This window comes from Clytia hemisphaerica, unplaced genomic scaffold (genome assembly GCF_902728285.1).
Source record: "Clytia hemisphaerica strain Z4C2 unplaced genomic scaffold, Clytia hemisphaerica genome assembly, whole genome shotgun sequence".
In the NCBI taxonomy this organism is placed as follows: Eukaryota; Metazoa; Cnidaria; class Hydrozoa; order Leptothecata; family Clytiidae; genus Clytia; species Clytia hemisphaerica.
The window spans coordinates 622,984-636,454 of NW_027103519.1; the positions used below are offsets into that span (position 1 = coordinate 622,984).

General features: G+C 35.5%; 1 protein-coding gene across 1 annotated transcript; it reads right to left on the reverse strand.

Moving 5' to 3' along the window:
• Positions 1 to 503: 503 nt before the first annotated feature.
• Positions 504 to 13,306, reverse strand: LOC136799374 (DNA polymerase subunit gamma-1-like; the record flags this gene model as incomplete). Its single annotated transcript, XM_067056089.1, is given in 9 exon segments — positions 504 to 684; positions 1,624 to 1,741; positions 2,759 to 2,875; positions 3,442 to 3,576; positions 4,410 to 4,524; positions 10,881 to 11,051; positions 11,341 to 11,480; positions 12,787 to 12,893; positions 13,174 to 13,306. Coding segments are annotated over 9 exon segments (1,095 nt in total), but the record flags the coding sequence as incomplete, so codon positions are not given.
• Between the last annotated feature and the right edge of the window lie 165 nt (positions 13,307 to 13,471).

The following is a 13,471-nucleotide window of genomic DNA, read 5'->3' on the forward strand; positions in this document are numbered from 1 at the left end:
TGCATTTTTTACATGGCTAAATCTTTAAGTTTATTTCAACCATCTAAGAATCTAAACCTGATAGGTTCCCATTTCTTAAGGGTGTTCTGGTTACCATCATACAACTCCAAAATACACTTGTTTTAACTAAAAATTCTATCCTATACGCGGGTCTTGCTGACTATAGTCCCAGAGTACTCAGATTACTGACTGAATTTTGAGCTTCAAATTTCTGTTTTATTACAAGACTTGCTGTAGTACTCTTTTGGTCACAATTTCATACCCTATACGATAGTATCAATAATTTTTCGTTGAATTTAACTTAGAAAAATCGTAGATTTTTTACGAATTTTGGGGGAGTATTTTAGGAGTTTTGCCCGCAACGTCACTTTTTTAACATAAAAACAAACTCTTTTCGAATCAATCACATACGGTTACCTCACGAAGAATTAAACCGATCCTAAGGGTTGATTCATTACTTAAATTAATGTAGGACTACGTACTAAAAAAACGCCTAAGAAAGATTTCTGGATTATTTATCGTTTTCAATACAAAAGTATAAACTCTAATTGTCCAAAATATCATACAAAAAATATCTATCTTTTAAAAAATAAATGTACTTCCCTTCAAAAGCAGGATATAGACTTCAATCAAATTTTCCTCCTCTGGTTCTTTCTAGAAGTTGGTAAATGTCCAAAGATTCCCCTGAAAAGAAAAAAAAAGGAAAAACTTGAAAAAATAATAATTCATATTCAATAAACCGATTCGCATTGGGCTACCTAAAACAGATAAAAAAAAGGCCGAACTTTTTCCAGCTTCGAATATTTATGAAATTGCTAAGAGATTAGATTGTTACTAGATTGCTGATTTTAAGTACCTTTAACGCTTATAAAGCATACCATGAACATTGTGCAAAGAAATCCAGCTAAAACTTACTTAATTTATTTGTATAAAAACATGTTTATAAAATGGTCCTTTTAAGCTGGCGAGGATGATTTTAAGTAACTATTTAAAGAACAGAAACAAACCGGCGTCTTAAATAAAATACTAGATAGAGCTACTCTTTCCCTGTCTTTCAAGCAAAATTATGCGCCATCTTGCTCGGCACCGGCAAGTTGTTCAATCAGGACAAACATTTCTGATATGGCAGGAAACGAGAAAGTGAGAGAATAGTATTGATTGATCCAACTTTCGTTTTTGAACGAACTATTGTCTATTCAGCAAAGATGGTGCTGCATTATTTCGCTTCGACTGCCATGACTTGAGAAAGACAGAAGGAGCATGATCTACTTTAATGGGATAAAATTTCGCGGTTGGGCCTATCCGCGAAATTCAAAAATTTCGCACTATTGGGTGGCAATATTTTCACGATTTTGTATCTTTATACTGTCAAATCATGCATATTGGTTGTTGAAATACACATTATTTGCACTTTTTTAACCATTCAAATAGTATTAATTTGAAATATTTTGAGTTTTGATTAGAAATATTTCGCTGATGAGGCCCTTCCAAATTTCCATTAGGATTTAATTTCGCGGATTTTTGCGGATGACACCCAAATCCGCGAAATCCGCGAAATTTAATCCCCGCGAAAGTTTGTCCCATTAAAGTAGTGTTTTATATAAGATATCTGTGTATACAAACCCTTTCCAATACCATGTCCTTCTTGTAGCCCGAGAGGATTTGATGGCGTTACACAGTCTAAATCAACTTCTTTCCGTAACACTTTGTCAATGTCTACTGAGCTGAAGAATGCAACTGACTGAAAAAAAGAACAAAAATTAATAAATTACAATGGGCCATTCCATTTTATCTCCATACAGAAGGGGTCATTTCCATGGGGGTAATCTGAGAAGAATTTCCAGGGGGTCTAAAGAAGTGTTTTTTGTTTTATTTTCGAGGGGGTAAACAGTTATTCTAAAATTTCCAGGAGGCAAAAGACAGGTTTTAGTTCGTCCACCGTCACTTTAAAGTATAATCTTTCAGGGGTATCCTCACATTTTCAAGAATTTTCTTTTGACTTAAAAAGGTTCGGATATCCAGGGGGTTAACGATTTTTGCTCAAAAGTGGATATTCAGGGGGTTAAATATCTACAAGGGAGCGGATATCCAGGGGATAAAATGTCTTTTCAAGTAAAAAATACGATATCCAGGGGTAAGCATATTTATAAGAGAGGATATCCAGGGGGTCTTTACTAATAAAGTAGGATATCCAGGGGGTTCGATACTTCGAAAAATCAATATCCTCAACAGTGGGGGTAGATCTTTCTTCTGGAAAAGCCCATTAAAGTAAAGGGGCCTACGACGCCATATCTTTTATAACCAAACTAATTCCATTCGAAAGTATAGTTGATTCTCTCTAATTCGATCTTCAAAGAACCAAAAACTTTTCAGCTGAGGGGACCAATATTTTATTTCGAATTATAGAAAGATTCAAATAGTAGAGGTTCGAATTACAGAGAGAGTTCACTGTAGTGTTTATAAAATATTTTGAGGGAGAAGACGTGAATAAGACCCAGGAAAATATTTTTCGCAGTTTAATGATAGAGTTCCGATCCCACTGAATGCATTTAAAGTCCCCTTCACTTATGCTTGATGAATTGAGACCTTATTAGGACAACTTTTTAGGAAACATACTATCAGTTTTTCTTCTCGTTGGCAGTGCGTTTTTGTGTAAACCACACGGATAGTAAGATTTCGGGGTGAGATTTTAGTTTTTTTCCTAGTAGTTGCGAGCCTAGCCCATTCACGCCTTTCGAAGACTATGATTAATCCTTACCTGTGGTAGATCGTTCAGGTTGAGTTTGTAAGCGAACATGGAGCGCGTTAGAAGATTGGTGATTTGTAACGCCAACGCCAAACGGTATTTATCTTCGTCCTTTACAATGTAACGAACCTGAGTTGTAAAAAGTATTGGGAAATAGTATTAGCGAGGTTAAGCACGGGTTTATTTAGACCGTTCAATGCGATATCGTAGGCCTGTACATAACTTGCCAAAGCAAACCATGAAAGTGAAATCTTATGTACAGGCCTACGGTATCGCACTTTACGGTCAAAATAAACCCGTGTTTAACCTTGCTATTGTAATTTTAATATCCCAACTGTAAGGACTTTACATTCAATATAGTTACGACAATCTATGTTAGCCCACTTATCAATTGTGGTACCCGATTCCACCATACCGTTAATTTCTTCTTTAAATTCCGGCGCTTAATTTTTTTGAAATCATTTTTGTCAAAAGTTCCTAAAATTTTGTTTATTTGTTCCAATTCCGAAATTCCGACCGATATTTTTACTAAATTCCGTTTTCAAGACAAAAACAGCCCACGTTTCCATCACAAACGGTAGATCTAGATTCCTTAACGTCCTGGCAAAAAATGAGTAGATTCCACTCATCCGCCAATTTATGGAAGGTCACCCTTATGAGTTCCCCGATCACAGGGCCAAACAGAGATAACAAACCTCATCATGTATAGAAACACAGAATCGTGCATCAATATTGTATTCTTTGATAAGCCAAGCCATGGATGTCAACATCAAGTGCAGGTAATCCACAGCTGATGATTGAACCACCCAATTCACACGGCTTGTTTTGTACTGAAAATCAAACAAATAGTTATCAATGCGTACAGACGTAATGCGTATTAGTTAAAGTTATTATCTGACAAAATTTTTTCTTTGTCAAATATATTCCTATTGATTTGTAAATGAATGCACAAAAATCGATCCCAGTATCAGGAGGAATTTGACTTAAGTACTTTTGGATGGATTTTTTCTCATCTTTTGAATTACCCTGGATTTTCGCCCTCGTTTGACTGACCACCCTGGAATTTTTACACTTGAAAAACCCAGACCCTCCTAGACTTTTTCATTTTCCAGACCACCCTGGACGTCATACCTCCTCAACATAGTACAACAACATAGGGTACTGACTACAATCATGGTCAAAATCTATTGAGAATTTAGCTTATTTCCTCGTTTTCCGAAACTTGGAGTTCGGGCGAGAAAGTCGCTTTTGGGGCTAATTGAAAGATTTATTGTAGCATTTCAATTCGGGAGGGGTTTATAGACTTCCAGACTGTATTCTGAGAGCGCTTCCAAATTGTTTGTGGTTATAAGATTTTGTAGGAATTTCCCTTTTTTTCTCAAATATTACGACCATGATTGTATTTCTGGAATAGCCCAGTTTCTACTAAATGTAGGGGACAAACCTTAGGATCTGTGATCTGTTTTTTAAAGTCATTTTCGCAATTGGGTCCACTGCTAAGACAAGGCTCAAAATTTATAGACTAAAGACTAACGTTAGGTATAACTCTTGTAAAGTACATTAAAGTGGGTAAAAACAGACAACATAGCTGACACTAACGTGGTTATAGGTATAGCTGTGAAGTGAAATAAAACGGGTAAAAAATATTGCTAACAAGACTCACATGATTTTCCACGTGTTTGGGGAAGAGAGCTTTAGTGATGAGACAATTCAACACGGGTGTTCGTGGCTGTTCGGATAACGCGATACTTTCCAATTTGTTGAACATGTCCGATTCGCTGCAAGTGTAAGGGAGAGAGACGTTTATAATACGTTTAAAGGTTTTTAAATAAGAGTGATATCGTTTGCTTACTCAGCAATATTAATTCACAAGCTTTTTCACATTGAATCGTTACATATGTGGATCAAAATTTGTCAGAAAGAGGAAAAGAAAAACGTTTTTTTGCTTATATCAGCACAAGATAACAATAGGCAGACACTGTCCTGATAGTAAATGTCTGATATGAAACGGGAACACTTATGTAAAAATAATAACTTTAATATTTAGACATGTAATAAGTAGTAATATAGGATTATACAAGAATGTGAAGCCTGGAGTCGTTTATAATGCGTGTAATACAGTAGTATAGGCGTTATATGATAGTACGATAATAATGTTACGGGATTTAGTTTGACTAAAATGTGTTCCCTCCATTACTTTTTGCTTCATTTCTACTACAGCTTTGTCCGTTTTGATACATTAGCGAGGTTAAGCACGGGTTTATTTTGACCGTAAAGTGCGATACCGTAGGCCTGTACATAACTTGCCAAAGCAAACCATGCAAGTGAAATCTTATGTACACGGTCTAAATAAACACTTGCGTAACCTCGCTATTATGTCTTTAAACCAGAGCAAGGCGCCGTTTTTTCCAAAATGAAGATGAGTTGACAAAGCGCTGTTTCTTCAAAAACAGACATACAGCACCCTGGAAAGCGATGCTGGGCCAAATATTCCCAAAACCCTCATCCAGAATATCAGGAGTGAAAGGACACGATAACTTTCCGACTGTTCATAGAGAAAAGCGTTGTTTGTGCGGTTCTCATTGGTTTAAACTCGCAGGGTACTTTCAAGTGATTTGAATATGAAATTATCAGATCCAGTACTTAATTATTATCCACTGTAATTTTAATGGACTTGGACTTGTTATAGTCCGTGCTATATACTCAATATATATACGAGATAATATAAGTTGATTTCTATGTTAAAGGCCTACAAATTTTTCATATAACACCCTAATCCATATATTTACTACCTAGTTTGTTAGATTGGAAGTATAATCGTTGAAATGTCATCGGTCCTTTTTGATGTTTCTCATTCGCCAGTAGCGTAATGAAGAACGAACAGACATTTTTGTGTGACCATAAATAGTGTATACTGGTAATTAGGGAGTGACATATTATGTGGACCCCGGGCAAGGGAATAAGGACCAAAAGGGGTAATGAGATTTATATGGAACAGAAGCATCATACAAAGAATCTAGTCGGCTGTGCTGCTTTCACTGATGTTTCGGAAACCCTATATTCAGGATATGCACGATGGCAATGTCTTCTGACACTACATCACGGACCCGATAGCTGATTGGTTGAAAGTGACGTAACATCAGTCAATACGTCACTTACAACCAATCAGCTGTTGTGTCCGTAATGTAATGACATTGCAATGGTGCATATCATGAATTGGTCAAATTTTACAAGCAGGAATTATCATGCATCTAACTGATTAGTTTAGAACGTTGAATCCTTATCCACAATAATTAAAATGCGATTTATGACGTAAGCATTATTTACGCATGTCAAATATTTCCCTATCTTTAAGCTAATTGTTTTTGTTTTGGGGGTAACCCATAGTTACTAACAGTACATTTTCCCATTTAAGATAAGTTAAATTTCTTTCTATCAGAGGGAAACTTGAAAAATAATTTTCTAGGAACAACATCTTTACGTAATAAAAGAAAAAAATACACACTTACCAGAGAACTTCTCTGGAATTCTATTGTGTTATATATATCTTAGAAAGTATGACCAGTTAGGTACAAGTATTTTAGGCTAGGCTTCTGCTCATCCTCTAGCAAAAAGAGTTTCTTATAGAAGTATATCTATAGAGGTCTGCTATTCAGACTAATTTTAGGCTGATAAGCACATGATTTGAGCTTAATGTTTAGCCTGTTCACGAAACTTGCGCAGTTAAGCAAATAAAACATTTGGTTGGAGAGTTTGTTTACGCATACCGCAACTTAAAATCGCATTGTTTTGATAATTTAAATTTTTCCAGCCATAAAATATTCATTGGGGTTTTCCCGGCCACAAAATATGCAAAATAAAACAAAACTGAAGTACTGGTACAATAGAGAGTCTACCACAATAAATTGAAAGGAATGACAGCAATTTTCTATGGCACTCGATCGAATTTGTCAGGTGATTTTTATAACCGAAAACAATAAATTAGTTGCTGTTTGTTATAAATGATTGGCATACTAGATTACAATAAAGTACACCCTTTTGTATACTGATTCAAATGTAGAATAACATTTAATTTTTGGAGAGACAGTGCGTGGGTGCTTTATTGCGACTATAAACGAGGGATTAGTTATGGAGATTATATTTGACAACAATGATGCTGTGAAGATAAGCCAACAACAACATCGCCAAGAGGCATGGCTAAAAATTGATATGAGAAAGCTTGGAGACAGAGAACGCAATATTGAGATCACCAGTTCTGACGGAAATTCTCTGGAGATTCAAGCTGGAATACATTCTGACCAAAAGCTTGAATCTGTAAATCAAAGTGATATTAATGTAAGGGATCAAGAGACAAAGTCAAATAACAGCAATGAAATCTACAATCATTATCTGACATTAAAAATGTCTAATATTCGAACGGAAATTCAGTTAGCTGGACGGAGACAAGAGATAGGAGAAGCGGTGAAATCTAAAACAGCTACCCTGATTAACTTGAGAATCATTCAACATGAAGCACAAAATCAACACCAGAGACTAGAAGGATCAGGCAATGAAACTATACCAGTTGATAGAGTCGTGGATGGAGGACCCATAATGCATCAGAATTCGAATGATGAGTTTGATGACAACGATGAAGAGGTTGTGTATGCTATCTTGAAACATTTATAAAATTTGCGAAAATTGACGTAATGGAAATTTTTCCAAGATCTTAGTATTTTTGATGAGCTTTGACGATATAAGAATAGGTTGCAATGAGACTATACTTAAGCACTTTATGACGACGAAAAGAAATTCATGATATTTACGACTGAATGTTTTATACAGAAGCACCTAAAATTGTTCGGGCGCTTGTTTCTAATTTTATTATTTAAATTCAAAACTAGTCGCAAACGCCCGGGCTTTTTTAGGTGCTTCCTTATAGAACATTATGTCATGAAAATCATGAATTATAATGATTGCTTATGTGCAGCCTTGAAACACTTAGAATAAACACAATAAGAAGTAACGAAAAGAATTCCACTTGGATTTAAAAATTAATATATTTTATGACATTTAGACTTTGTACAATTTGAAAACTGTGACTATACAAGGATTACAATTTTTTTTTTTGACGAAGGGAATTATCCCTCAATATTCAAATATTTTATAACACGACCAGATGATTAAGACTAACATAGCAAAAATATTTTAAAAACTACGATTAAATTTTGAAGAACAAATTTTTTCCCGCTCAAATATTTCATTTTCTATTGATAGAATAACGGTGGCGGATACTCAAGGTTTCGATTTTGCTTATCTTAAGCGAGGCTGTACACATTTTTTATAAGCAACCCCAATTTTTGGCTCATGGCAAGAGTTGCTAAGGATTTTCCATATTTCAGCCAAAAAGTTGGTTATGGATTTTGAGCAAAAAAAGCCAGCTAATTTAAAAAATTGTGGCTTTTTATCTCATTTTATATCCAAAATACAACAAGTTAGGTATTCAAATACCATCGGTACACATTTAAATGCAGATAGGACTCTTTTCAAGTATTTTTGGTTGGCACAGTTTAAGGGATTGGTTGCCCAAAAGTCAAACACAAGAGTTGGAAATAGACTAAAATTGAAGATTTAGTTCAAATTAAAGAATCACAAAATGTTATTTTTATCAAATTAGGTAGAAAACTAATTCGGCGACTTTAATAGCATAATACGCCAAATCTGTAAGTGGCCTATAATTTCAATGGCACCAAATGTGTGGGCCTGAAAGTCAAATAAAAATGTTGAAAATAAGCTAAAACTGAAGATTTAGTTCAAATTAAAGAGTCCCAAAATTATCTTTTATCAAAATAGGCCAAAAACGAATATGGCGACTTTTATCTCAAAAGACGCCAAATCTGTATAGCCCTATAACTTCAATGAAACCGAATGCTTAGGCCTGAAAGTCAAATAGAAATGTTGAAAATAAGCTAAAACTGAAAATTAAACCTAAAATAAACAATCTCAATACGATCCTTTATGAAATTGGGTCAAAAAAGAATATGGCAACTTTTATGGCAAAATGCGCCAAATCTGTACTAGCCAAATAACTTCATTAGAACCTAGTGTGAATAACCTTACATCGACCAAAAAGTTTGCCTAGGGCCTAAACTGAAAAATAAAACTGAAGAGAACCAATCCTAAAATATTCCAAGACCAACAGAAGACAAAACCACACTTGGCGACTTTTCGCACAAATAACGCCAAATCTGTAACTGGCCTGTAGCTTCAATGGAACAAAATATGAATGCCCGAAAGTCAATTAAAAATGTCGAAAATATACTAAACTTGAAAATTAAACTTAAAATAAACAATCCCAAAATGTAACTGGCCTGCAGCTTCAATAGGACCAAATGTGAAGGTCCAAAAGCTTAATGAAAATGTCGAAAATAGACTAAACTTGAAAATTAAACTTGAAATAAACGATCCAAAAATGATCTTTTATCAAATTAGGAAGAAAACTAATTCAGCGACTTTTATTGCATAATACGCCAAATCTGTATAGCCCTATAATTTCAATGAAACCGAATGCTTAGGCCTGAAAGTCAAATAGAAATGTTGAAAATAAGCTAAAACTGAAGATTTAGTTCAAATTGAAGAGTCTCAAAATTATCTTTCATCACAGTTCATCAAAATAGACAAAAAAAGAATACAGCGAATCTCTTCTCAGAATACGCCAAATCTGTATAGCACTACAACTTCATTAAAACCTAGTGTGAATGACCTTGCATCGACCAAAAGGATTGCCTATGGCCTAAACTTAAAATTAAATCGAAGAGAACCAATCCTAAAATATTCCAAGAACAACATAAGCCAAAAAAATACTTGCCAACTTTTAGCGCAAATAACGCCAAATCTGTAACTGGCCTGTAGCTTCAATGGAACAAAATATGAATGCCCGAAAGTCAATTAAAAATGTCGAAAATATACTAAACTTGAAAATTAAACTTAAAATAAACAATCCCAAAATGTAACTGGCCTGCAGCTCCAATAGGACCAAATGTGAAGGTCCAAAAGCCTAATGAAAATGTCGAAAATAGACTAAACTTTAAAGTTAAACTTAAAATAAACGATCCAAAAATGATCTTTTATCAAATTAGGCAGAAAACTAAATTCGGCGACTTTAATCACATAATACGCCAAATATGTAAGTGGCCTATAATTTCAATGGCACCAAATGTGTGGGCCTGAAAGTCAAATAAAAATGTTATAAAATAAGCTAAAAATGAAGATTTAGCTCAACGTGAAGGGTCCCAAAATTATTTTTTATCAAAATAGGCCAAAAACGAATAAGGCGACTTTTTTCTCAGAATGCACCAAATCTGTATTAGCCAAATAACTTCATTAGAACCTAGTGTGAATAACCTTACATCGACCAAAAAGTTTGCCTAGGGCCTAAACTGAAAAATAAAACTGAAGAGAACCAATCCTCAAATATTCCAAGACCAACAGAAGACAAAACCACACTTGGCGACTTTTAGCACGAATAACACAAAATGTCGAAAATAGACTAAGCTTGAAAGTTAAACTTAAAATAAACGATCCAAAAATGATCTTTTATCAAATTAGGCAGAAAACTAATTCGGCGACGTTTATCGCATAATACGCCAAATCTGTAACCGGCCTTTAGCTTCTTCAATGGAACCAAATGTTAACGCCTGAAAGTCAACAAAAAACTGGGGGACAATTGGCAATTTACCGTCAAAAATGCTCAAATGGCATTCTCAGGTATAGTGGCCAAATTTTATAATGATGATTTTCTTAGCATATTATTAATCTTTTGGGCCAAATTCATTATGAATATTCTTGTAAAGCATATTCTTATATAAAAAGCCCCTATACTGTCTTATTTGGGCATGATTTACGAAGCAGGACAGTGGGTGGGTGCGGCATAATCCTAGTTTGGTTACGAAGCAGAACATTGGATGGGTATGATATAATTATTGTTTGGGTACGAAGCAGGACAGTGACTTGGTGTGGCATGAGTCTAGTTTGGGTACGAAGCAGGACATTGGATGGGTATGATATAATTATTGTTTGGGTAGAAAGCGGGACAGTGGATGGGTCTCCGGTTTTTCAAACAAACAAATCAAAAACAAACAAGAAAACCACGAACCTTCCGTCAAACCAGACATGCTGTGGATCAACTAATTGCGCTCGTTTAGACCAACTCAATCCATGTTCTTGCAGTAATCTCTTTAGAGAAACATAACTGATAAGATCATTGAAATCTAGCATTATTTCCAACTCCTCTGCTAGTGTTTTACCTCGTCCATTCAGCCTGTACCTGTTTAAAGAAAACATTTAGTGATTGGTATCGGATGAAGCATTTTCTTGCCAGTGAGTGATGCCTGCTCGTATAAGAAAAAAATTATAACTAAATCAAGATTATCTTAACGAATTTAAAAAATATATATTTTTTGGTTTCCGATATGTTTTCAAATCGCTGGGTGTTATTTCTATCGATCGTTTGACATCAAAATGAAAACATAGAATCAACCAATATATTATGGCTTATGATTCAACTAGAACGATTTATAACATACTCAGGAATATTTCCTGCTCTGGCGGAATACCTTTTGATTCCTTTCGTAGATTCATACAATTTTGCTGCAGTGTTTTCGGCTTCTCTTTGCGTTAAATTGTGGTTGAACTGCATCAAAAGGCGTACGGCGAACGACTCTCCAGCGCCATACACACGTCCATAATTGAATATCTAGGTGAGAAGGAGGAGCTAAATATTTATGAATTTATGATATTATATGATTAAAATTAGGACAGCTTAAAACAGAATTTCATAATCCAAAAAAGCTCTTTCTAGATTAATTTCCATAATGTTAAAAAATGTTCCATGTCTGCAGGAACACATAAATATCAGACACACGATGACTAGTACTTGAACATTTTGTCCTCCCACGACCAATGCTCTAAAAACTGTCAATCTTTTGCATGATGAAATTTATTGTGAATCGAGGTAACGTTTCATAGACCGTGGGTACCGTGGGGGGGGGGGGGGGGGGTAGCTGGGACGCTAATTATAAAAACAGTTGAAAATATTTCATGACAGATAATCATTATTGTCATATATAAAAACAAGATGAATATGCCGTAAGGAAAACCCGTAAACGAACTTTTTAATAGGAAAGTAGAGATCTCCCACAAGAATAGCAAAGGCTCTTCCTAATACCCTACTTGACATAGTTCCAGAGTTTTGTTTTTTATCTTAGTCAGCAATATGCCTCTTCAAAAGTTTAATGTCACTTGTAAACGTTATATACAATTTATAACTGCTTTTCTGTCTGAACAGTTTACTAGCCTGTTTCCCTGCCGAAAGAGTAGGTTTCAAAAAACGATGTTAAGTGGAATCTACTAGACTGGAAACCTGTGGAAATGGTTCAAGTTTTAGTACCGAAAGGAAATATTTTTACTTCTATAGATCTATAAAAGAAAACCTTCCAGAAAGCTTTGCCAAGTTTTATCAGTGACCGAGAAAATAGGATAGTAAGAGTGACAGGCGGGCACGCACTATTGCGAATAGATCTCTGATAAACGGCATCGCCGGCTGACAGAAGTCGAGTGGAAATGATAGTAGATTTCGTTCGAATTTTCCAGGAATTCGCTCAGGTCACACGATTTATGATTTACTTCCTCGCCCTTAATAAAACGGCCAAGCAATCAATATGCGGAAATTGAGGAATTAGGAGAACCAAAGTTGGGCTTTTCCACTGACCTTTTATACCCTGGACCAAGTTTCTCAATCCCGGCCAAGCAAAATCTTTGATCAGAGTTTTTTGAAAAGTGGTACCCTAATGGTAGCACTACTTCAATAGCGGTGTAAATGCATCGAGAGCCCTAGATCTACTTTCCCTCAAAAACTTTTGATGATGTAGCGTCGTTAGACGTACCAATGCAAAAAATACTTCGATCAAAGATGGCGGATATAGCTTGGTCCAGGGATATATAAAGGTCAGTGTTCACATTTTCATTAAAAACATAGTATGTTTTATAAGAAGTTGACTTACTTTCGCTTGGTCGCGACTCATACCAATGGTATCAGCTGTTTTACTGTGCAAATCTGTACGCTCGGATTTTTTCCCTTGTAACGTCATCCAGCTTAGCGCAGTGCAACCTTTGAAGAAAAAAAAGAATGTCCCTCTAGCCAGTCCATATAGAAGAAAATGAAAACGTCTTGAGCATTTCCTTTGTCTTTGAATGTTTTGTTCAATGACAGAGACCTAAAGGTTAGAGATACATCTTTAACCTTCTCGGGAAAGGTTAATGCAGCATAGCCCAGTTAACTATGCCCGTATTCACGAGGCTAGGGCACGCGGCTTTTGGCAATATAGCGTTTTCGGCGTTTTATTTTTACGAATTTTAAGTTTGCCTTTATTTTCTAATGACATGCATACCGTGTATTTGGGCGAACTGCGCATCACCAAGAACAGATGCGATCCATAATTCTTGACTGTCCACGTCTGCACCGACCAAGGAATAACCAGGAGGTGGCCTTACCATCGATTTCAATTCTGATCCGATTCGATCGCGCTATGAAGAAAGATTGACAGATGGATAGATGACGTGTCCAACTCGCAAAGGAGCAAAACTATTAACGTTGCAAAAGGTTCCTGTCTGAAGCACGAATCTGTTAGTAGATAACAGTAGCCTAAGCACGGTTTTGATAACATCCTTGCAATATTATTCATGAAA